General features: G+C 40.0%; 1 protein-coding gene across 1 annotated transcript in view; it reads right to left on the bottom strand.

Moving 5' to 3' along the window:
- Positions 1 to 861: 861 nt before the first annotated feature.
- The window catches only part of EPB41L3 (erythrocyte membrane protein band 4.1-like 3), a 58,206-nt gene continuing 35,156 nt past the window's right edge, over positions 862 to 23,911 (bottom strand). Inside the window, exons 10-20 of the mRNA XM_010186155.1 lie at positions 23,437 to 23,657; positions 15,303 to 15,356; positions 13,395 to 13,430; positions 12,488 to 12,679; positions 6,580 to 6,702; positions 5,692 to 6,078; positions 4,528 to 4,659; positions 3,986 to 4,084; positions 3,255 to 3,335; positions 2,874 to 2,990; positions 862 to 1,620 (exon numbers count right to left, since the gene is read on the bottom strand). Of these exons, the coding sequence (XP_010184457.1) occupies positions 2,880 to 2,990; positions 3,255 to 3,335; positions 3,986 to 4,084; positions 4,528 to 4,659; positions 5,692 to 6,078; positions 6,580 to 6,702; positions 12,488 to 12,679; positions 13,395 to 13,430; positions 15,303 to 15,356; positions 23,437 to 23,657 (1,436 nt within the window). The 3' untranslated portion in view covers positions 862 to 1,620; positions 2,874 to 2,879. The remainder of the gene's footprint in view (positions 1,621 to 2,873; positions 2,991 to 3,254; positions 3,336 to 3,985; positions 4,085 to 4,527; positions 4,660 to 5,691; positions 6,079 to 6,579; positions 6,703 to 12,487; positions 12,680 to 13,394; positions 13,431 to 15,302; positions 15,357 to 23,436; positions 23,658 to 23,911) is intronic.

Raw genomic sequence — 23,911 nt, 5'->3', positions numbered from 1 at the left:
TACCCATTTCTTTCAATCCTGCAAGGAAATACAGATTGAAGGGTGAATTAATTGTTACAAATTTCTCTTGAACTACCAGGGGACTGTCAACGAGTTGTGGCAAAGGAGCAAGAGAAAGGAACAGATAAGTAAGTACTGCTTTAAAGAGATAGTTTTATCCATGTTTCAGAGCAAAAGTACAAAAAAAGAGTGGATCTGGATCAAGCGCTACTGGCCTTTTACTTTCTAAGCAACCACAAACCCCTTCCTTTAGCCTTGGTGAAACAGTACACAACCAGAGAAAACAGAAAGAACCAAACACTCCTTTTGCTTTGCAAACATCATTTGCCCAAAGGTGAACACTGTCATCCCTTCAGATGCTCCACTACCTCTACCTGTCTGCACAGTGCAGTGGCAGCCGCTGAAGACAAAACGTGTCTACTGTGCAGATGAGTAAAACCTGTGGTGTCTTACAAACGTAACTTAACGTTTCGAACAGTAAAAAAAAAAACACACTAGGTGCTTTTAGACACAGAACAATACGATTTCAGATGCATTTACCACTTTTATTTCACTATGCAGAAACATACATTCACCATGTGTTGTGATGCAGCTGACAGTGTAATGGACGCTATCCCTTCAGTGGGTATTATAGCTGGACACTAACGAGTTTTCAGTGGACGTTCTGTACAGGTTAAGGCTTGACTCTGAACTAGATAGTAAATGCTGACCAGATTCTCAAACAGATGTTTTTTTCTTTTTTTTTTTTTTTTTCCTCTGAGAACAAAAGGGAAATCAATAGAAAACCATCATGGTTATTTCAGATTAATAATTTTCTAATGCTGCAAACTAAGTAAAATACAGATTCTTTTTTTTCCTCCAAAATAACTACATATAATTTACAAGGTTAGGATCTGTGAAGGGTGACTGGAAGCTGACTTTGAACAATGCTGACAAAAATCGTTAAAGTTAAAGTTAATATACTAAAATCATTACTACCTCATAAGGTATTCAGTCAGGTATACAAAGCACACTTTGTAAGCATTTAAATATTCTGATAAGAGCAAAGATTCATCATTGTTTATCGGGCAGTAATAAAACCAGATGAAACAAATATAAGATTCAAGTTGTTTACTGAATAAACCGTGTTATTGGCACATCTAATGTTGTGGTAAAACATTATACACAGTACCTACACAGCTTCTAGCATTTGGGGGATAATCTTCATTTACAATATCCATAAACAAAAGGCTTGCCATCTAACAAATTTTAATTTGTTTAGACTTTCATAAACTGTGAAAGGCATGAACTGTTTATGTGTTACATGAGATCACTGTTTATATTGTTTATGAACGTGCAGGTATAGCTGAAAACTTAGACATTTTAAGAAAATTAAAAATGCTGCTTTTCTGTAATTTTATCATTGCTTCATGCAATATTGTTTAACTGCTGCTGATTCAGATTGCTTTCTATGGGAAGATATCTCTGCCAGTTTCTTTATTAACGGTCAAGATCAATTCTTCTGTACTGAAATTTTCCATAGACAGATATAAGTCAGTCAGGTTGGAACTGAGACTCCGTATAGGCTCTCGTATGCCTACTGGTGTGGATGTCTGGACTGATGTGCAACCTATGTTATTCCTGCAGGAAAGAGAAGAGAGTTAATTATCTGAAGCAACTACTCTCCTGCAAACGAGACTTTGCAATTTGTTCGGGTAACAAAAGCTATTTGAAAGCGGCATCATCCCAGTATAGGCAACTTGGCTCAAATCCAAAGTCCACTGACTCCAATGGAAAGAATTAGTGACATCAATAGACTTTTAAGCAAGCCACATTACGTTGTCTCTGAAACGCTTAGCAGAATACCGCAAGAATCACAGCCACTCACTCCTCAGTGACTGGTTCCATCTTCCAAATAAATAACAGATACTGAAATTCAGTTTTCTTTAGGGCCTCTCTCTAAGCAGGAGAGCAAAACAACTTCAAAATGTGCTGTGCATCATACTCTGTTACTTATACCAAATGTTAGGGAATGTATATTGTTTTAAGAATAAAATGCTGCTATCAATTTAAACAAATCAGACGAGCAGCTTTTTTTTCCTTCTGCATACAGCATTCAAAGCAGTTTGTGCAATGGCGCTGGCATTAACAGCTTTTGCATAGCAGGTTAGTATGCATGACATGTTTTTGCACACAGAATAAATATAGTAATATTAAGACGTCTGTTTAGCCAGCCACAACTGGAGAGCATGCCTTTACTGAAAAAAAGCTTGACACAAGAAAAGCTGCATTATCATCTCATCCTGATAAACAATGCTGCTTTAAAACATAAAATGTTCTTTCAAATACAAGAAAGCGAAGACATTCAAATACCGACACACTAATTCACTGGGTTTAAAAAAAAAAATCAAAAGCGAGTTGGACTATATCTTTGCAAGTTAGGAATTAAAGCTTAACTTGTAACATATCTGCACGGGACATTTAAAAAGCAGCTGTAGGTTTTTCCCTTGGCATTTTTAAAGAAAATGCATACCTTTAAGAACAAATTATTTTTGTTCTTAAATGACATAAAAGCAGACAACAGATTTTTTTAAATATTATTTCAGAATTAGAAAATTAGACTATACCAAAGCATGGACAATGAAGACTTTCCAGAGAGCCAACAAAAGCAAATGAGTAGTTTCTCTTTCTCCAGCTGGCATCATTAAATGAAGAAAGATGTTTAGAGCTGAATGTGGTTTACATTCCAATACCAGAACTGACAATCAGCACAAATGCAACTTGCAAATGCCAGTGAGAGAAAGCAAAGAGTTAGAGGTGAATTATGGTAGGAAAACAACCTTTGCAACATGCCAGCCCAGTAAATGCCTAGGAAAATCATCTAGTCCTCTTACCTGTGGTCAATCCTCCCCATCTTCTGGTGTGATTTCTGTCTCTTTATGTACCACTACTTTGGTCACTGACATGTCTGGGTGCTGCTCTTTGGCTTCTTTAATTGCCTGAGCCAGCGCCTATCCCAAGGAAACCACAGAAGGGCAAAAACAAAAAGGAGGTGGAACATGCATGATCAGTAGCAAGGTGGAGAGATTCATGAGATATTACACAATTTACAAATGAGGAAAATGATTAAAATATGAAATATACCATCACTGGTTTAACTACTAATCCAATTTAATTTAAGGCATGCCAGTGTGAACAGTGTCTTTTAAAGCAATGCTTAGAAACGTTCTCTTTGGCAGTCTTCAGGGTAGCCTTCAGCAGCTTATATGTTTTACCTGATCATGATCAATATCTGCATCTCCCGTGATGACTATTCGTTTCTCAATTCTTGTCTCTGAGATGCCTCCTTTCACAGTCTAGATGGGAAGGACAAATGCGTATCAGTAACTTACTTTAAAGAGTGCTGCTGCTCATACAGAGAATGATCAGTGCAGAAACCCAAACGTGACTGGACTGAACGATCTCAAAGAGCACGCGCAGAGGGAACAGTCCTGAACTGCAACCAGAGCAGCTCTCAAGCTGGTCTGCTCTGAAGAGATTAGATGTCCTCCAGAGGTCCTTCCAACAAAGATTATGTTCGCATTCTAATAAATCTGCACATGAATCAGGAGAGATGTTTGTATGTCAAAAATGGTAGGTATTTATGGCAAATTCATCTCATGAAGAATACAGTGGCCATAGAGACAGCTCATATTACAACCTAGTTAAGTTCAACTGCAGGCTTCAGAAGGACATACATGACAGTATGACCCAGTATCATTTGCCTGTGCGGCCATATGCTTTCTGCCTTGCTGTGGGCAAGTACCTTACGATTTTCAGGACTCCTATCAAGTGCTTGGACGATACATTAACGAAGCCAGTAAATCCAAAGATACCTGAATGAAGACAAGTATCAAAAATAGACAGGATTTTGTCTGGAGAATGTAAGTATGTCTCCACATTTTAAAATAAATAGTAGTATTAAAATTAAGAAAACATACACCCTCGCGGTGTTCTGGGGACTCACTTTGGTGATATGTGTAGTGGTTGTAGTGCTGGTAGTTTCAGATGTGATAGTTTGTGCACTCATCAATACACCTGGTTCTGAGTCAGCACCTGAATCCACCTAGGGAACCAAAAGAGAAAACCAGTCAGGAAAAACATGGTCCTGAGCCCAGGGAGGCAAGAACTGGGCTGGCTGAACTTCCCTATTTCTACAGTTCTTCATAGAGTCAGTATCTAATGGTATGGAAACAACTGCTATTATGGTGATCATGTGTCAGTATTTCTCTCCGCATCTGGAGACTCCACTTCCCTTCTGGAAGGACAGATGAGAAGCTGTGGCTTTGAAATCTGTAGTTTCATCAATGTTCTCAAAAGCCCCTACACCAGGACATGAGAGTCACCCTCAGGTAAGATACACTTATGTACATCCTCCTCATGCTAATATTTAATACTTGAACAGCTTAGAACAGTTTATGGTAAGACATACACTTGAAGATGAGTGTAGAAACATGGGTTCCTTAAGGCCATGTTAAATTAGACCCTGGGTTTTGCAGAATTTCTTACCTGAGAAGACTCATATGTAATGGTTTTTGTTTCTGTATGAACTACTGGCACTTCCTTTGTTGAAATTTCAAGGTTGTCCCCACCAGCAGAAACACTACTGAAACTGATAGTCTCAGTCTTCACAACTGGTGACTGCATGAACAACAAAAAAAAGGAATTGGAACATTCAATAAAGCTTCTGGATTTCTCAGAATATTTTTTTTTCTTGGAAAGAGGGGGGACCACTAAAAAATGTTCTACATTAAAAAAAAAAAGAAAATCCTCTTCATTATAATGGTACACACATGCATATAATGCTGTTGACATTTAGTACTATCCTGGATTTCATGAAAACAAACTTCAGAAAAGAAGTAAACACTACAAGAGGCAATGGGCACAAACTGAAACACTGGAGGTTCCTTCTGAACATTGGGAAATACTTTTTCCTGTGAGGGTGACCGAGCACTGGCTCAGGTTGCCCAGGGTGGTTGTGGAGTCTCCATACTTGGGAATTTTCAAAAACCATCTGGTCATGGTCCTGGGCAACTGGCTCTGGGCAGCCCTGCTTGAGCAGTGGAGTTGGACCAGATGGTCCCTTTCCTTCCAACCTCGGCCACTCTGGTACTACACATTTTCTTAAAATGACAAGAGAACAAATCCTGCTCAGGCTTAGTCTTCCATTCAGCTCTCAGAGACAACAGCAAGAATAAGTGTTTCTTAACCTCTCTGCAAAATAATTCTTGAAATGCTGCTAATGGGGCTAAGATAAGGAATATGGGTTGCTTAAGACATAGTACACTTATTTACAATTGTACCAAGAATGGAAAAAGACGCATTTTCTATCTCTGAGGGCATGTGAACTTTGCCAATCTTGATGGACCCTCCCAAACAGAATGCCAGCTGACTTCTTGTTATCCATTGCATAAAAAGCCACCAAACTAGCTATTTCTCTGCAGCATGGAAAACGCTTTTAGGGAAAACATGTGCGGTATTTTGCCAATACTGGGAAGCAGCAACAAAGCCTTGCAGATGCCATGCAAGGAAGAAAAAAAAGGAGAAACAAACTGCCTGCTGTAGAGACGCAATCACACAAGCTTGGTACACTTTGCTTTCCAGGAGAGGAACTACCTTAGTCCGCTACCACCCACATTTACAATTCAGTATAGACATGACCCATTTAGTTACCTCAAAATGAGTTTTTCTTTCCAAAGACTCTGCACGGTGGACTGTTGTACTGTGCTCCTCCGCCTGCTCACCCGAAGTTGCAGCAGCAGCAGCAACTCCTTCTTGTTTGGTCAGGGCTTTCCCAGCCTCCTCCCTTTTTTCCTCCTTCACCCCCTCAGTCCCAGCTGCGCCCTCCTTCCCTTTCATGCCAGCAGCCACCGCCGCCTCAGCATCCAGCACCAGTCCAGCCACTTTAGCAGGGTCCCCGCTCGCACGCCCATTCATCCCGTGTCTCTCCTCAACCACCACCGTCTCCTGTACAACCTTCTTCACTGTGTCCTGTTGCGGCTGAACTGCTTGCTTCGCTTCACCTGAAGTTATCTCCTGAGATGTCGTTGTCTCTATTCTCTGCAGGGAAGGAGAAAAAAAACCCCAAACCCCTCAGCATCAGAAGCAGACAATACTACTTGCAACAGCTCCTCAGCTTAATGTACTGTGAACATAAATTAAAAAAACCAAGGGTATTACATTTTGCCAATCTATTTCTCTCACGTTGCATGGATTTTTGTTCTCAGGACATTATCAGAATAGTAGAAATGCAAAACAAAGCAAGAATCACAATTTTTTTAAAGTGAAGAGAAATGTCAAAGTATTTTTCTTATTTGCATGAGTTTTATAAAGGCAAAATACAGCACCCTGCAAAATGACAAAAATAAAGTGAAATGAGAGAAAACCTTTGTTTTATTTGTTTTTCTTTTCGGTGAAGTTTCTATTGTAACAAAGGAAAAGTCACATGAAAGCATGCATTAGTTATAAAGGTTTCAGGTGATGCATAAAACCAGGAAACAAAAGAAAAGCAAAAGTAATTGGTGTGTGGTTATAATGTGTTGAAGGGAATCGAACGGCCACCTGCGCCCAGCTATGTGAAGTAGAAGTAACCCCTCCTATGAACTCAGTCGGTTTTCTGGCGGATTCTATTAAAGTGAAGATATCTGAACCATCCAAGGTTTTTTCACTGGTGGACTGTTTAGTCTAAGTAGACAAAGAAATGTAGAGTCATAAACTTAAGAAAGGCAGAGCCACATGCACAGACATATTAATTGCCAAAACCGGAGGCAGAGACGGAGGGAAGGGAGAGAAGGTTGCAGGGGGCACAAAGAGGTTGGAAACAGGAAACGAATAGGAAAATAAATCACAGCAAATTCATAAGAGCTGTAGTAAGCAATAGTTATGAAGCATAGTTGTTAGCATTGGCAATTTGCTGGTTCAAGCAAACCTTTTTTTTTTTTCCTATTATTAACAAGCCACAGCAGCGATACTACATTTCAGTAATGTGGATTTTAAACCAGAAAGGTTGAAAGCCTTATATAATGTCTGCTTCAGACTGTGGGACACATTCGAAGTATGAGAGGGAAAAAAAATAAGCTGGGTTGGCTGCTGTCAACACAAAGCCAGGCAGTAAGAGAACCGAAAGGCAGGGTGGCGTGAGGGGATGCCTAAAAGAAGTCATGCTTTAATCTTTAAACTGTGGCATGAAGTCAAAGCCACTTGTTACCACTACTTTTGATGCGGACGACTCAGTAACATAGTGAGCAGTAGCAACGGTAAATGGCTGTTCTCTGGAATATCTCCACTCAGACAGGCTCTTATCTCTCCGGGCAAACACCCCTGCTTTTACACCTTCACTGCCAAGGTGTTTTTCGGCTTTGCCAAGCTGCAAGCTTCCCAGTGCACCATGTAACTGCAAATCCTGGTCCATCTTTAGGGTCTTTTTCAAACTCTCCTCTTCAGGACTTTGCAACTGAGACTCTGCTTCCTTTATGGGTGTCAGAGAGTCGGACAGCTTTCGTTTTGTGGTCTGCATATCGGATTCCCGCCTGGCTTTCTCATCACTGACAGGCTCGACGATTTCATACCCAGCCACTACCGGAATGATTTTCACAGATTCTTGCACTTCCCTTTCCATTTTTTGCAAAGCTTCTACTGAAGGCTGCACTGTTTTCTCACCCTCTTTAGCTTTGCTTGTCATGGTTACAATTTTCCCGGATACAGTATCATAGGACTTTCCTAGGGTGAACATTTTCTGCTTATTCTCCTCTTTGGATTGTATTTCACTTTCCAAGTCCTCAAAGCTCTGCATTAGAATGGTACTGGATTTTAATATCTCAGGTGGGAAGGCAGTTTTACTGCTCACAGTCACTACTTTGCATGCCAGATTTTTTTTCGATTCACCATCAACTACCTCAGAGGGTATTCTGTCTATAATAACCCAATCCTCAGTGCCCTATAGTTGAAATATAAAAGCTAAATTAGAATAGCTGAAGGTTTATCTCTACTTCAGGAGCACTAAAATACAAAGACTTTTAAGAAATCAATGCTGCCTCTTCTGAAAGCATATAATAACTTTTACCATTGCACAGAGCAGTTATCAAACAAATAAACAGCATCACCTTAGGCAAATTATGATTCCTTTGCAGATTCCCTCCCCATAGACACCCATATAATGTGGACACAAAAAAGTTACTTTTACCACACTATTTCTGTAGTAATTTGAAGCAGGGCAGTGTTTTAATGGATATTTATAATTATGATTGGAACAATGCTGAGGTTAAAAATCATATATTGCAATGATTCATAATGCTATTGTTAAAAACAAATTACAAAAATAGGGCAAATAAACCCATTCGACTGCTCCCCAGTTGCAATAAACACACTGTTGAGGAGGTTTTAGAATAGTACGCATTTGTATGTAGCTACAGCCTGCACTGAATTCCCTTGTTTTCATTAGAATAACATCAACACTCTTCAGCATCGTTTAAATTGAGTAGTTAAACATAGTAAATGCCATACTACTACAGATATGGAACTGAACTTAATGCAACATCTTTTTTCCTCTTTATGTAAATATGCTAAGTTATTTGCTTTGGCTATGCAATCAGCATCCAGTTATTTGACCTTAAGACCATAATTTCTGTAACTAAGCAAATGTTGCCAGTTTAAAATTGAATGAATTAAAAATAACCTCTATGGATGATGGGATACTTTTCTGGATAATGATTTGATGAGAAGTAACCAAAGTGCCAGCAGATTCTCCTTCCTGCAGCTTCTTCTCTATCTCACTTGGCTAATAAGAAAACCAATAAGAATACAAAGTTCACCATCACTCAGCATAATCTGAATTCACTTGACAGTATAAAGGAAATTCATTCGAATGACAGAAGTGCCCCATTCACCATAACATTCTCAGTGAGGTTTATGCTGGCAACGCATGCACAACTGAAAACATCCACAAACAGCACCGTGCAAGTAGATCTCTAACTAGCAGAGAAATCAGTCTCTATTAGGAAGTCATTAGCTCTGGAGGAGACTCATTTCTCAGAATTTTGCCCCCAGATTACAACTCTCTCTGGAACTTATAAAATAATTTTAAAAAAGGGGGGAGGGCTTGGAAAGGAAAAAAAGATAATAAAATAATAATAATTGCCAGCCTATGTGACTGCATTTCAAGAAAGTATTATTTGTCTTTACCTGCAATTCAAGGAATGTAGTACCTCCCTTCTGCAAAACTATGAGTTTTTCTGATTTTTCTCTTTCTTCTTTGGTCTAATGTCAGGGGAATAAACGGTTTTAGTAAATGGAGGGTATATAATTCCACTATACTTTACAATAGCTCATCATATTTCTCAACTCTACAAATTATTAATTGCATGGTAAATTCGGAAACAGAATTAAACAGAATAATTTTACAGTGAAGAAGGTTCCAACAAGAAGTGAAATCAGTGTCTCTCTATGATGAATGCAAAGCAGACATGAGTGCACTGTTTGCATAACAGGAAAAACAGTAAATGAAATAACACAGGCTGTGGACGCACTGTGTTCACTTCATCTCCTATAATTCATTTGACTGTGTTTGGTGCCAATTGCCATGGCTTCCATCAGTAGCCTAGAACAGGTCCCCTCCACCATCACCCTGGATTTAGCACTTTCCTGAGCTTGCAGCCTTCCCTGTTGAAGCAGGTTGAAGGTTTGCTCTGCAACGATTTCAGCTATCCTTTTCTCTTTCCAGGTACAAGAGGTCTCAGAGTCTTGTTTCCATGCAACAAAGTAATCCTGGCTGCACTACCCTCTACAGCGCGACACTAGAATCCGCCTCACCTTTATCCCATCTCTGCCATCCCAATGCTGTGAAAATGAGAAGTGTATCTCTGCAACTTGATCAACTGGGACAATTTTAAATGTTGGGAAGACTCAATATCCTAAAGTACTGTTCCTAGCGCACTGTTTTAAATATACTCCACATACTCAAAAAGAAAGGTTCACGTTTAAAGAAAGATACAAAACTTCTAGAAACTTGAGAAAGAAAGGGAGAAACGGTTCATCTTCCTGACTAATAAGATGCAAAACTTCTGTATTTCTAAAGTGCTGGTTTAATCCAATCCAGGTTGGAATATACATTGTCAAGGAGTTTGTTAATATGATGGCTTTCATGTTCTGTAGGTATCTGGTTACCATTATAACAGATATTGAAAACTCTATTTTTTATAACTAAAGAAAAACAAAGTATTTCCCCTATTATGGTAAGAAACCAACTGATGACTAGATGAGCTTAAAGTCAAACTGACTGCACACACAGAGGTGCCAAATGCTCAAAGCACACATTTTGAAAAGGCATTATTTTCTCTTCTGTTCTTGTTTTATTTTATTAAAGAGCTACAGGTAGCACCACTGAATAAATTTTTAAAGTGGATATGTTAAGCGTGTAACATCTTTGACAAGAAGCAGCTACTACATAAAATGTAGTTCTACATACTCTCTTATCCTGACTGGCTCCCACATTTCTTAACAGACATCAAGGTGCTGATTTTGACCTATACATGGCTTCATTTTTTTCCTGAAAAAATTCTTCTCTTGGCAGGACATGTGGACTGAATCAACCCGCTTCACAGGGCCAAAAAGAATGCTTAGATGTTACCTACAAAAGAACCCCCTTAATCCTTGAAGTCACCTTAGAGTTAGGCTCTGATTGCTCAAATTTTTCCACAGAAATGCCTCCATTTGGATGAGATTCTGTGGGACAGCTGTAGTTTACTTACATATAGATATAGTAACTGGACATTGCTTTTGAGCAAGTTCTTTTTCTTCCAGCAAGAGAAGAGGTATCAGATAAAGATAATTCCTGCCCTTTTCCTTTCCAAATGAATGGTTAAATTTGGATGCGTTTCCTCAGGGTGCAGCCTACATAACTATGAGATGCTTTGCCACTGCTTGTACAGTTTAATTAAAAGCTGTTATTAAATTTTTAAAGTAATACAAACATTACTGCGGGGGGAGGGCTATAAATTTACTTCACCTGCACTTGTCTGATTCAGGGTCAGCTAGCCAGTCACTCCCTTTCAACAGTTCCTTACACCTTTAATATGTTAAATACATCCTTGTTTATCATACTTACAATCTTACTTTTAAGAAAGAAAACCTGTACTTTCAGCTACAACCAAACTAACATGGTCATAGCATCTGATTCCTGAACAAGGCAGTAGGAGGAGCATTAAGACTCCTCAGCGCTCTTCTCCAAAAGGTAAACTATGGGCACAGAATCTGCTTTTTAGGTATTTTAATCTAATTTGATGGCTGCTCTAATGATGATTCGATGCTAGTAGCAGCCACTTGGTAGAGAGAAGATGAGGGAGAAGAAGAGCTAGGCCTTTTTCTTGGCAACAACCCTATCCCGAAGAGGAGAAGCTGACCTGTGCTATCTGCGTGACCCCAGAGATTCCCTTCCACAGAGAGCCGTATGTCTGCAATGCCAACCTCTAAGGTGGGAAAGCAGAAGGCTCTTCCAAATTACACTTTCCAGCCAATTTTTGCCGAGTTCCTTACATTACATCAATGCTGGGAGTGGGGACAGAAGCAAATTTTATGGCTATTTATTGGTCTGTAATGCTATAAACAAGTGGTAACCATAAAGATGGTTCCTGTGAGACAGAAACCAGATATCCATCCACAATAGAATAAAAAGATTACTTCAAGCAGATCATGCAAGAAAATCTATTTTTGCTCCACTGGATTTAAACAAAGATTCTCTGCTTTTTTTTTAAGCTCTATGTATTTTAAAGGCAACACAAATTGTTGCCTCTGCATCTCATGATCTGTCCACAAACTAAATAAAAGACAGCTTTTTAATCAGCAAGTTTCTTGCAAACACTACAAGACTGCACAGCAAGCAAGATTTTTTCATGCATGCACACTGCATGAAAATGCACACGCTTAGTAATCTGCATTGGGTCTTCAATGAAAGGGTATCCATCTGACTGCAGCAACTATCAGTTCCCTTATGGAAGAGGCCAAGCAGGTCTAATTATCATCATTACTTCTTCCCTGCCTTCAAAGACAGAGCATTCTGCCCTTTACTCTGTATTTTCTTGTCAAGCTTGGTACCCTCATCCATCCCTGCCACACTGCTGCTCCCAACCAGTCACCATTATTTAAATTTTCTCTCCATCACCTTCGTGGTTTCTTTCATGCATGGCTGGACTTCCCCAAGCTCATTGAACCTGTAAGGAAGCCTGCAGTTTGCACTCTTAGAGAGACCCAATTCTGCCATCCAGCTTACAGTGAATTTCATATTCACATTCTCTCTATATATATAAGGTATCTGTTCTTCCTTGCATTACCTGTTGCTAGAGCCTGAGTCTTGAGAAAAATGGAGCACCTGCAAGTGGGGAACAGCCTCTAACTATGGCCTCTAAATCTATTGAGAGCTAAGTCAAGTAAAAATGAATAGACAAACAGGTAAGGAAGCCTTTCAGCTCACGCTGACCTCTTCAGGCACTAGTGGTTCAATCATAGGAGCTTCCTCCTGCCTCGCTGCAAGCCGAACGGGAGATGTGGAAAGCCTCTTCTCCCACTCGTTAGACACAGTCGTTTCTGTGGAGGTTTCCAAGAAGGTGCGTTTCAGCTCGCTTATATTGGTCTGATGTTTCATCAGATCTTCCTGGGTTTTGTCTAGGTCCTGGACAGTTTTAAAAGAATAGAGCAGTTTGTAATAACAACCTAAGCCAACCAAATCTTAGAGCCAAAACACACAACTTGGTTAGTAAAGAGGGAAGTAACATCTCAGGGAGCTGGGGAGCACAGCACTAACACAACACTCTGTGAAAATGTGGCATTTTGAAAGATAACAGCATAGCATCTCTCGTACAAGTGAGTATAAAAAGACTCTTAAAGAGCTTGTCTGCATCACTGTAATTTACACCTGATAAAGAAGCTTCAAACAAACATACATATGCGCGTGGACACACACACTCATATGCACACGCATATATATATATTTATAGTACAAGTTAGAGGAGTCATCATAATCTGAGAAAAATAGTATCTATTTGTTTTATTAGCAGGTGGGAATACACAGTTCATGCATCATAGTGCAGATTCACAGTTTACCACTAAAACTAACACACATGTACGTACATGCACTGGTATATACCAATACCAACCTCTAACATAAGATTACTATGTTTGACATACACATTTTCACCCTGTATTCGCTTAATCAGACTATTCTGAAAGAAGTGAAAAAGAAAGGGAAAGGTAAGGGACACAGTATTGAAAGGGTACAAAATGCTGTTTCTACACATTTCTTCACAGAGAACTGACAATAACATGCTGAGAGGTGAACACCTCCAACATTGGTACTTGAGCAACATCTGGACCTTTCGTGTCTGTACCTGTGCCTTCAGATCTCCGTCCTCCTCTTGATCCGACTGCCAGCATGAGAAAGATTGGAAAACAACACCTCACTCACTTGTATGGCTGAAGGCTTCACAAAAATTGGTGAAAGGAACACACTAGGTTAAAAACACATTTCCTCTATGCTAAAGGAGAAGGAGCAGACACACTGGCTGACTTTGCACAGCTTTCTAACTCAGAGCAAGCCTCCTCTTTTCAAATTTGTTAATTGTGAACAAAGGAATATGAAATATTTTCCTTTTATAAATATCACTGGTGTGCTCCACATTCATAGATTTCTATTTAGGAAGCAGTAGTTGAACCTTCTCATAACCAGAGATAGCTGCTGGTTTAGGACCAAACAGTGACAGCAAATTCTTCAGAAGTCCATAATCCCAGAGTTTAAACACAGGACATCTCCTGGGCCACTGGCAACGCTTTGCATAAACTCGCTATGGGTAAACAACCCTATTTACAGAATGAAGCACACTTTATTTGCTTAAAATGCTATTTCCCTAGCCCTAGTCTCTTTCTTAATTTATATAATTTCATTTCATGTTTAGCCTTTATATATTCTTCCATGATCTATCTGCAGTGGTGGTCTTCCGGAATGGCATACATGTTCACTGCAGCTCACATTTTTAAAGGCAATGCCATGAGGAATGCCTAAGCAGCCCCCTTTCTGTGGGTTGAATTTTCAGATAGAAAGTATACCACACTTTCTGAAAACCAGGTACCCATAAGGAAAACTGAGGTTCACATAATCTTCTCCCCTAAAATCAAAATGGCAGCTAGGGAGATTATTGTGTATTTTTGATTAATAAACTGAACATTTTAAATGTCATGGTTTTAGGATGATGTTTTACTTTCTGTATGGCTCAAGGCCTGAAGCCATACAGTGCAAGAGGCACTTCAAAGCATTTAGTACTCCTGACGCATCTCAACAGACTTTGTGTTGTTGCTCCATTTAGGTTCTTTTAATACACATGCCACTATTTTATTGTTAATTTTGCATACAGTCCTAATTAGTCAAATGACCCATGGGAAAATCTTTATCTGTTGATTACTTTATAACTCAGTTTAAATCTATTCTATTTACAGCCAAAGCCAAATTACCCTGACACATCATACCGACAATTTTTCTTTGACGATAATTTTAACAGTCTGAAATATTAATGAGATCCTACTGAAAACCTACGGAGTAGTGTTTGTGGTAAGGTTCTGTCTTCTACCAGATGTCAGACCAAATTCAGCTCATGTTTGCAGCTGCAACCATATTAATTATGAAAGCATTATATGCACTTCACTGGAGTAACACAGGGTTGAATTTGCCCATGCAGTCTATATACCATGTTGTGGATACGAGGCTTCTCAGTGCAAAGAAAATCGCAGTATTTTTAGGTTCCTCCTTTCAGGACAATACCTGGACTACTGGTGGCAATGTGTGAAGGTGACATGTGAAATTACATTCATGGGAAACCTAAGGTATTTATAATCTGGCATGTCTTTTATGCAGAAAATCTGATAACTGCTTTTTACTGTCCTTCCCCCACTCACAGTCTGCAGATCAACCAACAGCAAACAAGCAAACTGAACAACCCAGGGTACAACCCGGTAGTATGACCATTCCAGGTGGGCAGCACCGGTGCGGGTGACACTGCCATCACCCCGCTACCTGCACAGCACCATATCCTTCCAGTCTTCAAACCGAACGCAGAAAGAAGAGGAACCAGTAGGGAGCACCAAAAACCCAAAACTTGCTGAGCCAAGCTCTCGCCCTCACACATGCACACGGGCGCAGCGAGGGGTCTTGAACTGAGACATGCGGTTTGGCACTCGGGATGGGGAAGAGATGAGGCAAAATGCTCCCCGCCTTGCCATCACAGGGTGCTGACAACTGTACAAACCTCGGTGGCAGTGGTCTCACCATCAGCTGCAGTATCCGTCTGCTCACTGTCAGTCTGTTTGGTTAGAGAAGAAGCCGGGTCCCGAAAGGAAGGCAGGAATAAAGAATAAACCCAGCTCATCAGTACACGCGGGTCACATGGGGGGAGCTGTTAAACTCAACATCCCTGCGTACTGCATTAGCATTGCTTTTCAAACCACGCACAAGTCAAAGAAGCAAAATAAAAGTGCTATATTAGTAAACAGAACAGACTCAGAGGAAGACTCGAGGCGTACTGTACACGGTATATGGCTTTACTGGAACAAATTTATAAGCCAAACAAAACATTACTGGAAAAGTGTTATTTGAATAGCAGATATTTTTTTTCTTAAGAAAGCCAGGTAGTTTAAAAAAAAATGGAAAAAACAAAGAAGCTAATATTTTCTAAACAAACTTTTCCTCCCATAAAGTTTTTTTTTTAAAAGAAAATATTAATCAAACTTTTGTTCTAGCCAATACAGATTTGGTATTTGCCTTTTTATCTGGAGGGGGAAAAGACAGTTAAAAAAAAAAAAAAGGCTACTTTAACAGTCACCTGACTTTCAGCCCCTCATTTGTACAAAAGTTGTTCTTGTCTCCACATTTATACACCATGAGGCTGTCTGCATTACCAAGGAGTTCAAACAACCATACCCCCAGCCCATCTACTGTCTGTCTGAGGAGTAATGGTAAGGCTCAGATCCCACTCGGTTCCAATAAAGAGCAGCTGATATTGTTAACAGTAGTAAAAAGAAAGAAAACTGCCATTAAAAGAATCAAAAATACTTCTTACTCCATTTAATAATATGGATGAAAGCAGGAAAGAAAGAAAAGTAACTCCCCCCTCCCAAAAACACTTACTAGGTACAAGTGATAAAAATGAAACAAAGCACAGCATTGCACAGACTGATCTAAGCCCTGCTTTGCTTGACACTGTGAAGAACATTTTAGTGGTGAACACTAGTGTCGATATTTAATAAATAGAGAGTCAAGTGCAGGTTACTATAGGCTGAGAAGAGAGTTCAAATTACTATTTTTGATATTATGCAAACTTATGGAAAACAAGGAAAGAAAGTGCTCCCTACTGCTCCAGATTGGCACATCCAAGTTGTTTTCGTATCAGTGAAAGCTATGGTTTTGAGAAGTGATTTTCTGTGGTCCTTAGATAATTAGGACAATACATCTCATCCTCAGATCACATCAGTATGGAACAAGATTAAAAAACAACCTACTGGTGGATGGAGTATCAGTCTTGACCTTGAATTTCCTATCTTACGGCATTTTTTGACAACTCCAATGTTTCATAAAACTGCTTTTTGGATATTTTTTTCATTATTTTGTTCTCTATCATTCCTTCCTTTGAGTAATTTTGCTTGCTTGAAAGACAGGCAGAAGAATTAAGTGGGCATTTTGGACTATTCAGTAAGTGCACAGTAATGTGCAAGTTACATGCAATTTTTCCAGCAACAACCACTCACTAGACAGACTGCTTTTATTTTCAAATGAAACTGTCAGGTCAAAACAGTCTACCTAAGCTGGTCAAATTGTTTTCACTTAAGTGTTAGAAAATGGTTTCTTTATTAGTGAAAGATTTCACATCTTTATAACATTATAAACAATTGAATATATATATATATATATATATATATAAACCTAAGCATTGTCACTTCTATTCAGAAAAAAAAAGGAATTAATGAGTTAGGCATTTAGTCAATAGAACTATTAGCTGCTAAGGTATGAACATCAAAGCTAATGAAATCTAAGGGGTGAGATTCTGTCTCTGGCTGTGCAGACTGCCTCCAGATGCAATGCTCAAGGCAGAATGGAGCTCTGCAAGGTATGAGATTGCTTCAGGGTACTGATTGCAACCTTCTGCATCACTGTGTGCAATGTTTTGTGAACTGAGGGGGAGGGAAAGGTTTCCATTTCTTTTACCAGAACAGCAATGAAATCCTCAAAAAAGGCATAAAATTTGCTGTATTGCAATATACATGTCTGCGAATAAGCCAATCAACAGCCATGGAGTCAACGTCAGTGTTACCGAGTTACTTGAAATAAAGATCTGGGGTTTCTGCAGAGCTGGGAGTGGCGAATTAAGGCTCAGCAAGGCACGTTGCCTCTGGATTGGAGAGTAAGAAAGGTCAGGCTCAGCTCCGAGATGGGCTGCAGTGCGGATGCTGGGGAAGGCAGCTGCCTCCTGAGGTGCGGCCGCTGCACCCCCTCTAACTTGCGATTGTAATTGCTGTGATTTGTTTTGCCAATGTAATGCAGACATGCCCAAGTTTAAAACATATTCACTTTCATGCAATATTTTGAACAAGAAATACCCCCTGGATTAGGCACAAGTCTGTGTTGTCTGCCAGGAAGCACTGCCAGAGTAATCACCCTCATAAAAGAGCGACACTAAAAAGCCTATTTTATATATTTTTATGGTCAATTGTTCCTAACTTTACTAACAAAAAGAAGTGCTCATTTCTGACAGAGGAGCAGACCAATGTATTACATAAACACTGCATCGTTATTGCCTCTGGAGCTGGCACTGTATTAATGCTGTTATTGCTATTAGATTAATCCAAGTGCAGAGCTAATGCAAATTGAGACCTAAATGCTATCTCAAAATGAAGACACGAAATGAGACAGCAACATTTTGGATGCCTTTTATCAGAAATTGCACATTATTATTTAGTTAGGCATCACAGAGCCAAAAGCATCTAATGACAATGTTTTTACAAGATAAGTTGATGTGACTTTTGGCTTTCCATCAAAAGGAAATGAAATCCTGCAGCAAGTCTTACAAACCCAACAGTGGCAGATTACACAAATGTTTAGACACGCACACTTGTTTATTGAAGACAACCACTGCAATGGCATTGACAAGTGGCCAAGATGGCTTTTTACAAATGGCTAGCTGGTCTGGGATTACCTAACCTGGGCTTTGGGGTTTTTTGACATACAAAATACATACTGTATTTTCACATTTGAAGATGAAGGCAGAAAAGGAAAAATAAGGGAAAAAATAACTTATTCTTTTCTTCTGACAACAAAGAATAACTATGCTCCAGCAAAAACTGAGATGCCAGTTACTATGTTACTTAAACAAGTAGATTTATTTCCTTCTTGTGGATATACTACCTTGCCCACAGTTCCCAGAACCACTGTGGACTCCTCCTGCAGTTGATTTATTGGCCTGTGATAACCCTGGTGGCTTGAGGCACCGGTTTTGGCAGTGCTAATGTAACACTGCAAACAGCAAGCCAGCCCACACAGCATGCTCCCCCAACAGCTGCAGAACAGCTGTCCCAATCCGACCTCTCACTGATACCTTGGATTTAAGGATGGGGAAAACAATTTAATCTGCAGCAGAGATGGGATCAAGGCTTAAAATCCAGATCCAGATTTTGCTGGACTAGAAAGCCTTTTCTGAGCTTGGGCTACAGTTCATGCCTCTTGCAAAAACCTAAGTTCACCTGAATTTTCAACACCCTGAAGCTGGTGAGGGTTCTCATTAATATTGGCTAGCTATTTATATAAATAAAATATATATACATACACATATAAATGCATGCATATGTAATTATGTGGGAAATGGTACTTAATTCCCACTATTTAGATAACTATTCTAACTATTCTAACCCTAGTATAAACTGATACAGGGAAGAAAGGTCTCAGTGGGTTCAGATACAATACTTCAGAGCTGATCAGTCGCAATTTGTTTAGTGTAAGTCACTTTGCATCTGCTGACACAGTTCATACGAAGCCACTTCCACACAGTGTTGTGCCTAACCCCGGGCACTCCCAACACAAGAAAAAAAAAATTAAAAAAATAGAAGGAAAAAAACCAACTCCCAAACAACACAAAAAAAAACCCCAAACCACCCCTTCTAACATATCAGCACAGACAGAAATGAGGCTCTGAAAGTAGGACCACTATTGCAGCAATCTAACACTGGTTAGGACTGAAGCACTGAACACAAAAAAAGAGTGTGTTCGATGCCGAGGTACACACCTCTTCCTCTGAACTGTCACTCAGGTCATTGGCAAGTGAGGCACTCAAGGAGGCCGCCTTGGGCTCCAGGTAGCAGAGGCACATAGCCAGAGGAAAGGAGAGAGTGAGGGCGTATGGCACTGAGAAAGAGGCAGAGAGCAGAAAGAAAAAAATGAAGAGGAAGCAAGGCACCAGGGAGGGAGAGCGGATGGGGAGGTAGTGCTGCACACTGGCAGGCAGGAGGTTGGTTTCGGAGAGGTTAGGGAGGGACAGGTAGCCGTCGTCATCAAGGAGGGGAGGAAATGACTCTGGAAGTTGCAAGGAGAAGGAAAACAGTGTTCCGCCTTTGCCGGCTTTTTGCTTATAGCCGAAAGCCACATCTTGCTCAGCGGAGCAAACTCGCCCCTTTCTGTCAGAGTCTGGCTCCGAGTCGCCGTGCTTTGGGGCGCTCTCTTGGGGCACCTCGCAACCCAACAGCTTTGTCCGAGTGCTCTCCTTGCATCTCCTGCGAAGCTTTGCTGAAGATGCAGGGGGGCCAGGCTGCGAGGATGGCGAGGGGTGGCGGGAGTCAGTGCCAAGCAAAGATGGCTGGTGACAGAGAAAGAGCAGCAAACAAGGCGCAAAAGCAAAAGGACAAAAAGAAAACTGTAATTAGTTAATTTTCTTCTGTGATGATAAATAATATATATATATAATTATAAACAGTATTTTCACACCATAGCTTTCCACCGAGTTAAATGGCACATGTTGCCATGCTGCACACCACAGGTATTAGTGAATCAGGGTTCCAGCTTACAAAAGGCAACTTCTTGAATCGGCATTTGTGTACTCATCTGCAGCACACAATTTACACAAAAACCTTCATGGCCAGATGTGGAGTTTCAGGTGTTGCTGCCAGTTTCCACTTACTGTAAAGAGTGGCTTCAGATTGTGAGGAGCTTGCAAATATGAAGTACACGAAGAGCAACAAAGAAACGAGGGAATGTATTTCTAATACCAACACTGCTTGTGACAGCACTCCTGCAGTCAGGAGGAGACCCAGCGGGTGACTGATGCTTCCCATCTATGCCTTGGACCACCTCAGCAGTAATCATTAAAACCTCAAGGATTTTAAAATTCTATGTGCCCAAATTCCTCTATTACAATATTAAAGAAATACATATATATAGCTCCTAAACCTATAAAAAACACATTCTGGTTTTGGGGGACATAAGTCTATACATCAGCTATTACTGATGCAAAAAACCGTACTGGCTGAACACTCATCCCAGCAGCCAGCTCCTCAGCATGGCTTCCATTCCCATCCAGGCTGGTACCCACACAACCCTGCCTTCCACGAGCCACAGCAGCCCTCTCCTGGCCACGTACCCTGCTGCCCCCTACAACGCTGCACCCCACCACTTTGGCATGCTGAAAGAAGACAGCTAAGCATTTTGGCTAGGCAGACCCTGTGCTCTCTCGCTGGGGATCTGAAAGGGGCCTGACCAGAGAGAGGTCTGTGCCCCACACAGCCAAATCTCCCCATAGTCAAAAAGTGACTCTATCCATAGTTAAGTGGCAAAAATTCACCCAACACTTTTGCTACACATTTTACCGCGATGTGAAGAACATCAGCTACCAACAAGCAGGATTTGCTTTGACACGCCACTCGTAGGGCATTCAACCAGTCTTTAAGGTCATTCAAGGACAAAAAATTGGTAGGCACAGAGAGGTGATTTCGCAAGAGGAATGGCTCATAACTCGCTGACCATCACCTAACATGCTCCCTGTGGGCTGTCATGACTACTCTTTAGAAGAACAACACAGTCATCACCACCACAATACCCCTGTACAACCAATCTGCCATGATCCTGACGGACTGGAGATGTCTTGGCCAAAGTCAACTTCGTCGCAGTTCACTCAAGTGACACACTGGCTCCACAACCAAACCCTAAGTGCCTGAGCTGCTCCACCATGCATCTCCTCAAGGAGTTAGAAAAAGCATTTCACTCCCATGGTCACTCCCAGCTCCTCAAAGCAGAATGACTTAGAAGCCAAAACAACATTTGCCTGCACAAGCTGCTGCCAAATCTGAGTCAACAAGCAGGATTCAAGTTTCAGACACAAGTTGCACCAACACTAGCTACTAAAACTAATCTTTACCAGGTATGTAAATGGTAGGAATGGGATTTAAGCCCAATATTTACATGGAAGAGCTTCTTCTTAATATTCTGTTTCTCTCTCTTCTCTAAACAGAATAGTTTAAAAAACCAATCTATCAGTTCAGGCAATCTATATTCCCATATTAAGCAATGAAAACCAAGCCTAACTTCAAACTGCTTACGACTGTCTTCTTTGTGTGCTTAATCGAGTAAGCTCAAGTCATAATTTAATGCTGACAGACTCACAAGGCTTTATGTGAGCTAAATACAGAGAACTTCTATTTATATTGTAAAGGTAAAAAAGCCAAAGTAAATTTATCCTTTGCTAATACAAACTATTCACTTACTGACATCTTTGCAGTGTTAATATTTAGAATAACTTCCAGTATTTAAATACATATGGATAAAACAAAGGAAAAATATCTTAGTGGGAAAATTGAAAACTTACCTATAAAATTTATAGACCCTTAATTGGGAATCTGATTTCAAATTTGTCCTGTGTTTCTTGAGACCCTATTCTCTCTATAATGAATGACAGAGCTGTTAGCAGGTCCAATGGAAACAGGACTGAGATCTCTACAGGTTTACAGAACTGAAGCTCTATTAGTGGGTGGTTTAAACAGAACCCACCACTTGGGGGGTGGTAAAAATAATTTATTTGTGCATGTTTAAGTAACATCAAGATATTCTCCTAAAAATATCTTTGACTAGTTCTAGCCACATATAAGGAACATATGATCTTCAAAATGCGGCTGATCTCTCCACTGACCTAAATTAACAAACACTTGGAACAGAATGAGTTTCTATTAGATATTTTCTGCATATTTGATCTTCAACAATGTTTCTCCATTCAGAAACTAATGGAGTTTCAGGAAGACCCCAGTTAAATTTAGAGAGGGTTTTGGGGTTTTTTTGGTACCTTAATTACAGCCCTTTCTGAGACCTTGTACTTATACCTATGTAACTCATTGCAGCCTTACATGATAAGGCTAGAAGTTCAGGCCCTAACATTGCATTCCAGACAGTTTTGAGAGTGTAAAGGTGTTCATCAAATGTTTTCCTCACAAATGAAGAAGATAAATGTTACTTGTTTAGCAACTGCACTCCAGAGTACACTTTTTGAATTATATCCTGGATTCAATATTTCATAGTTTTCTTCTCCTCAATGTAAAAGAAACAGAGGACAATTCCTATCCAGCCTTTTCTGATTCTACCTTATTTCTCTTCACTATCAGTCTCTGAAATGCAGTGTCTTCTCTGTCTCTCTGTTTTACTTCTTCTTAATAACTCAGTAGATGTAATGCACAGTCGTGTGTCTACATATATGTGGCAGTGGTGGGATTGGAGGAGGTGTGGGGTGAATCAAATTTAACAAAAGAGTAGAGAATCCTCAAGAAAAACAGAACAGTTTTCTTCAATGCAAAAACTTCAAATGCTTTTGTAAGCCAGAAAAAAAAGCTTGAAATAATTATATTAATACCCAAAAGTTAATAGAGAAAAATGCTTACTGAAACACATGCAAGGAAACAGAGCGTTATGAGAAGTAAATCAGAAAAATACAATAGTTTATAAAGAACAGAGCTACATACAAGAACACAGAACATTTTAGTTGCCTTGTCAAAAATAAAAAACATGATGCTCCACTAAAGTCAAAATATGACTGAAGATCAAAGGAGTGGAATGTACACTGCCAGGCTACTTTTGGGTATTTCCTAAAGAGCTCTTAAATGCTATGTAAATAACAGTGAGCTGACTGCTAAACGGATTTCAAAAAACAGTCCAAACCAGGAACTGACTTTCACAACATCATATGAAATGTGAAAGGACTATAAAAATATTGATTCAATACACGCACATACACGTACATAGAACCATGTATATTCTAGTTTCCTTTCATGGAACTCGACATCTCCCTCCCTCCCTGACAATTCTCCATTTCTCCGAGCACTCTCCAGGCAGGTCAGTTTGATACAAAACCCTCAAAACTCTACCTTGGTGTCATGGCGTATTGCCGAGACTGGGGTGACTTCCTCTGCTCTCTTCTTTTTGCCCTCTTCATCATCTTTCTCCTCTTCTGCCTTTTTCTCTGGAGTCACAGTGGTTATCAAGTTGGTCTGAGAGATGCCCTTTGTTGTGGCGTACTGGCCAGTACCAACCTCTGCAGCAGACACAGAATCCTTCATGTACATTTCATGGTTTTCATTCACTGATGCTAAAAGCAAATATTTAAAGAGGGAAAGTCTGAAATAGCTTTTGCTGAGAAGCTGCATAAAATTAAAAAGCCGGGTTAGTAAAACATTCGAGATATTGCTGAAAACACAACTATGTCATGTTTCAGGAAACCAGAAGCATGTGCATACATTTAAATAAAACTGTTTACTTGAAATAAAGCTTGTAGCTTTTATATGCATAAACATATATTATGGATGTGTATGCACACATTACTGTAGCTAATGTGCGCATTAC

The sequence above is a fragment of the Mesitornis unicolor genome, unplaced genomic scaffold (assembly GCF_000695765.1).
Source record: "Mesitornis unicolor isolate BGI_N332 unplaced genomic scaffold, ASM69576v1 scaffold41096, whole genome shotgun sequence".
Lineage (NCBI taxonomy): Eukaryota > Metazoa > Chordata > Aves > Mesitornithiformes > Mesitornithidae > Mesitornis > Mesitornis unicolor.
This window is presented reverse-complemented; position numbering and strand designations above follow the sequence as displayed.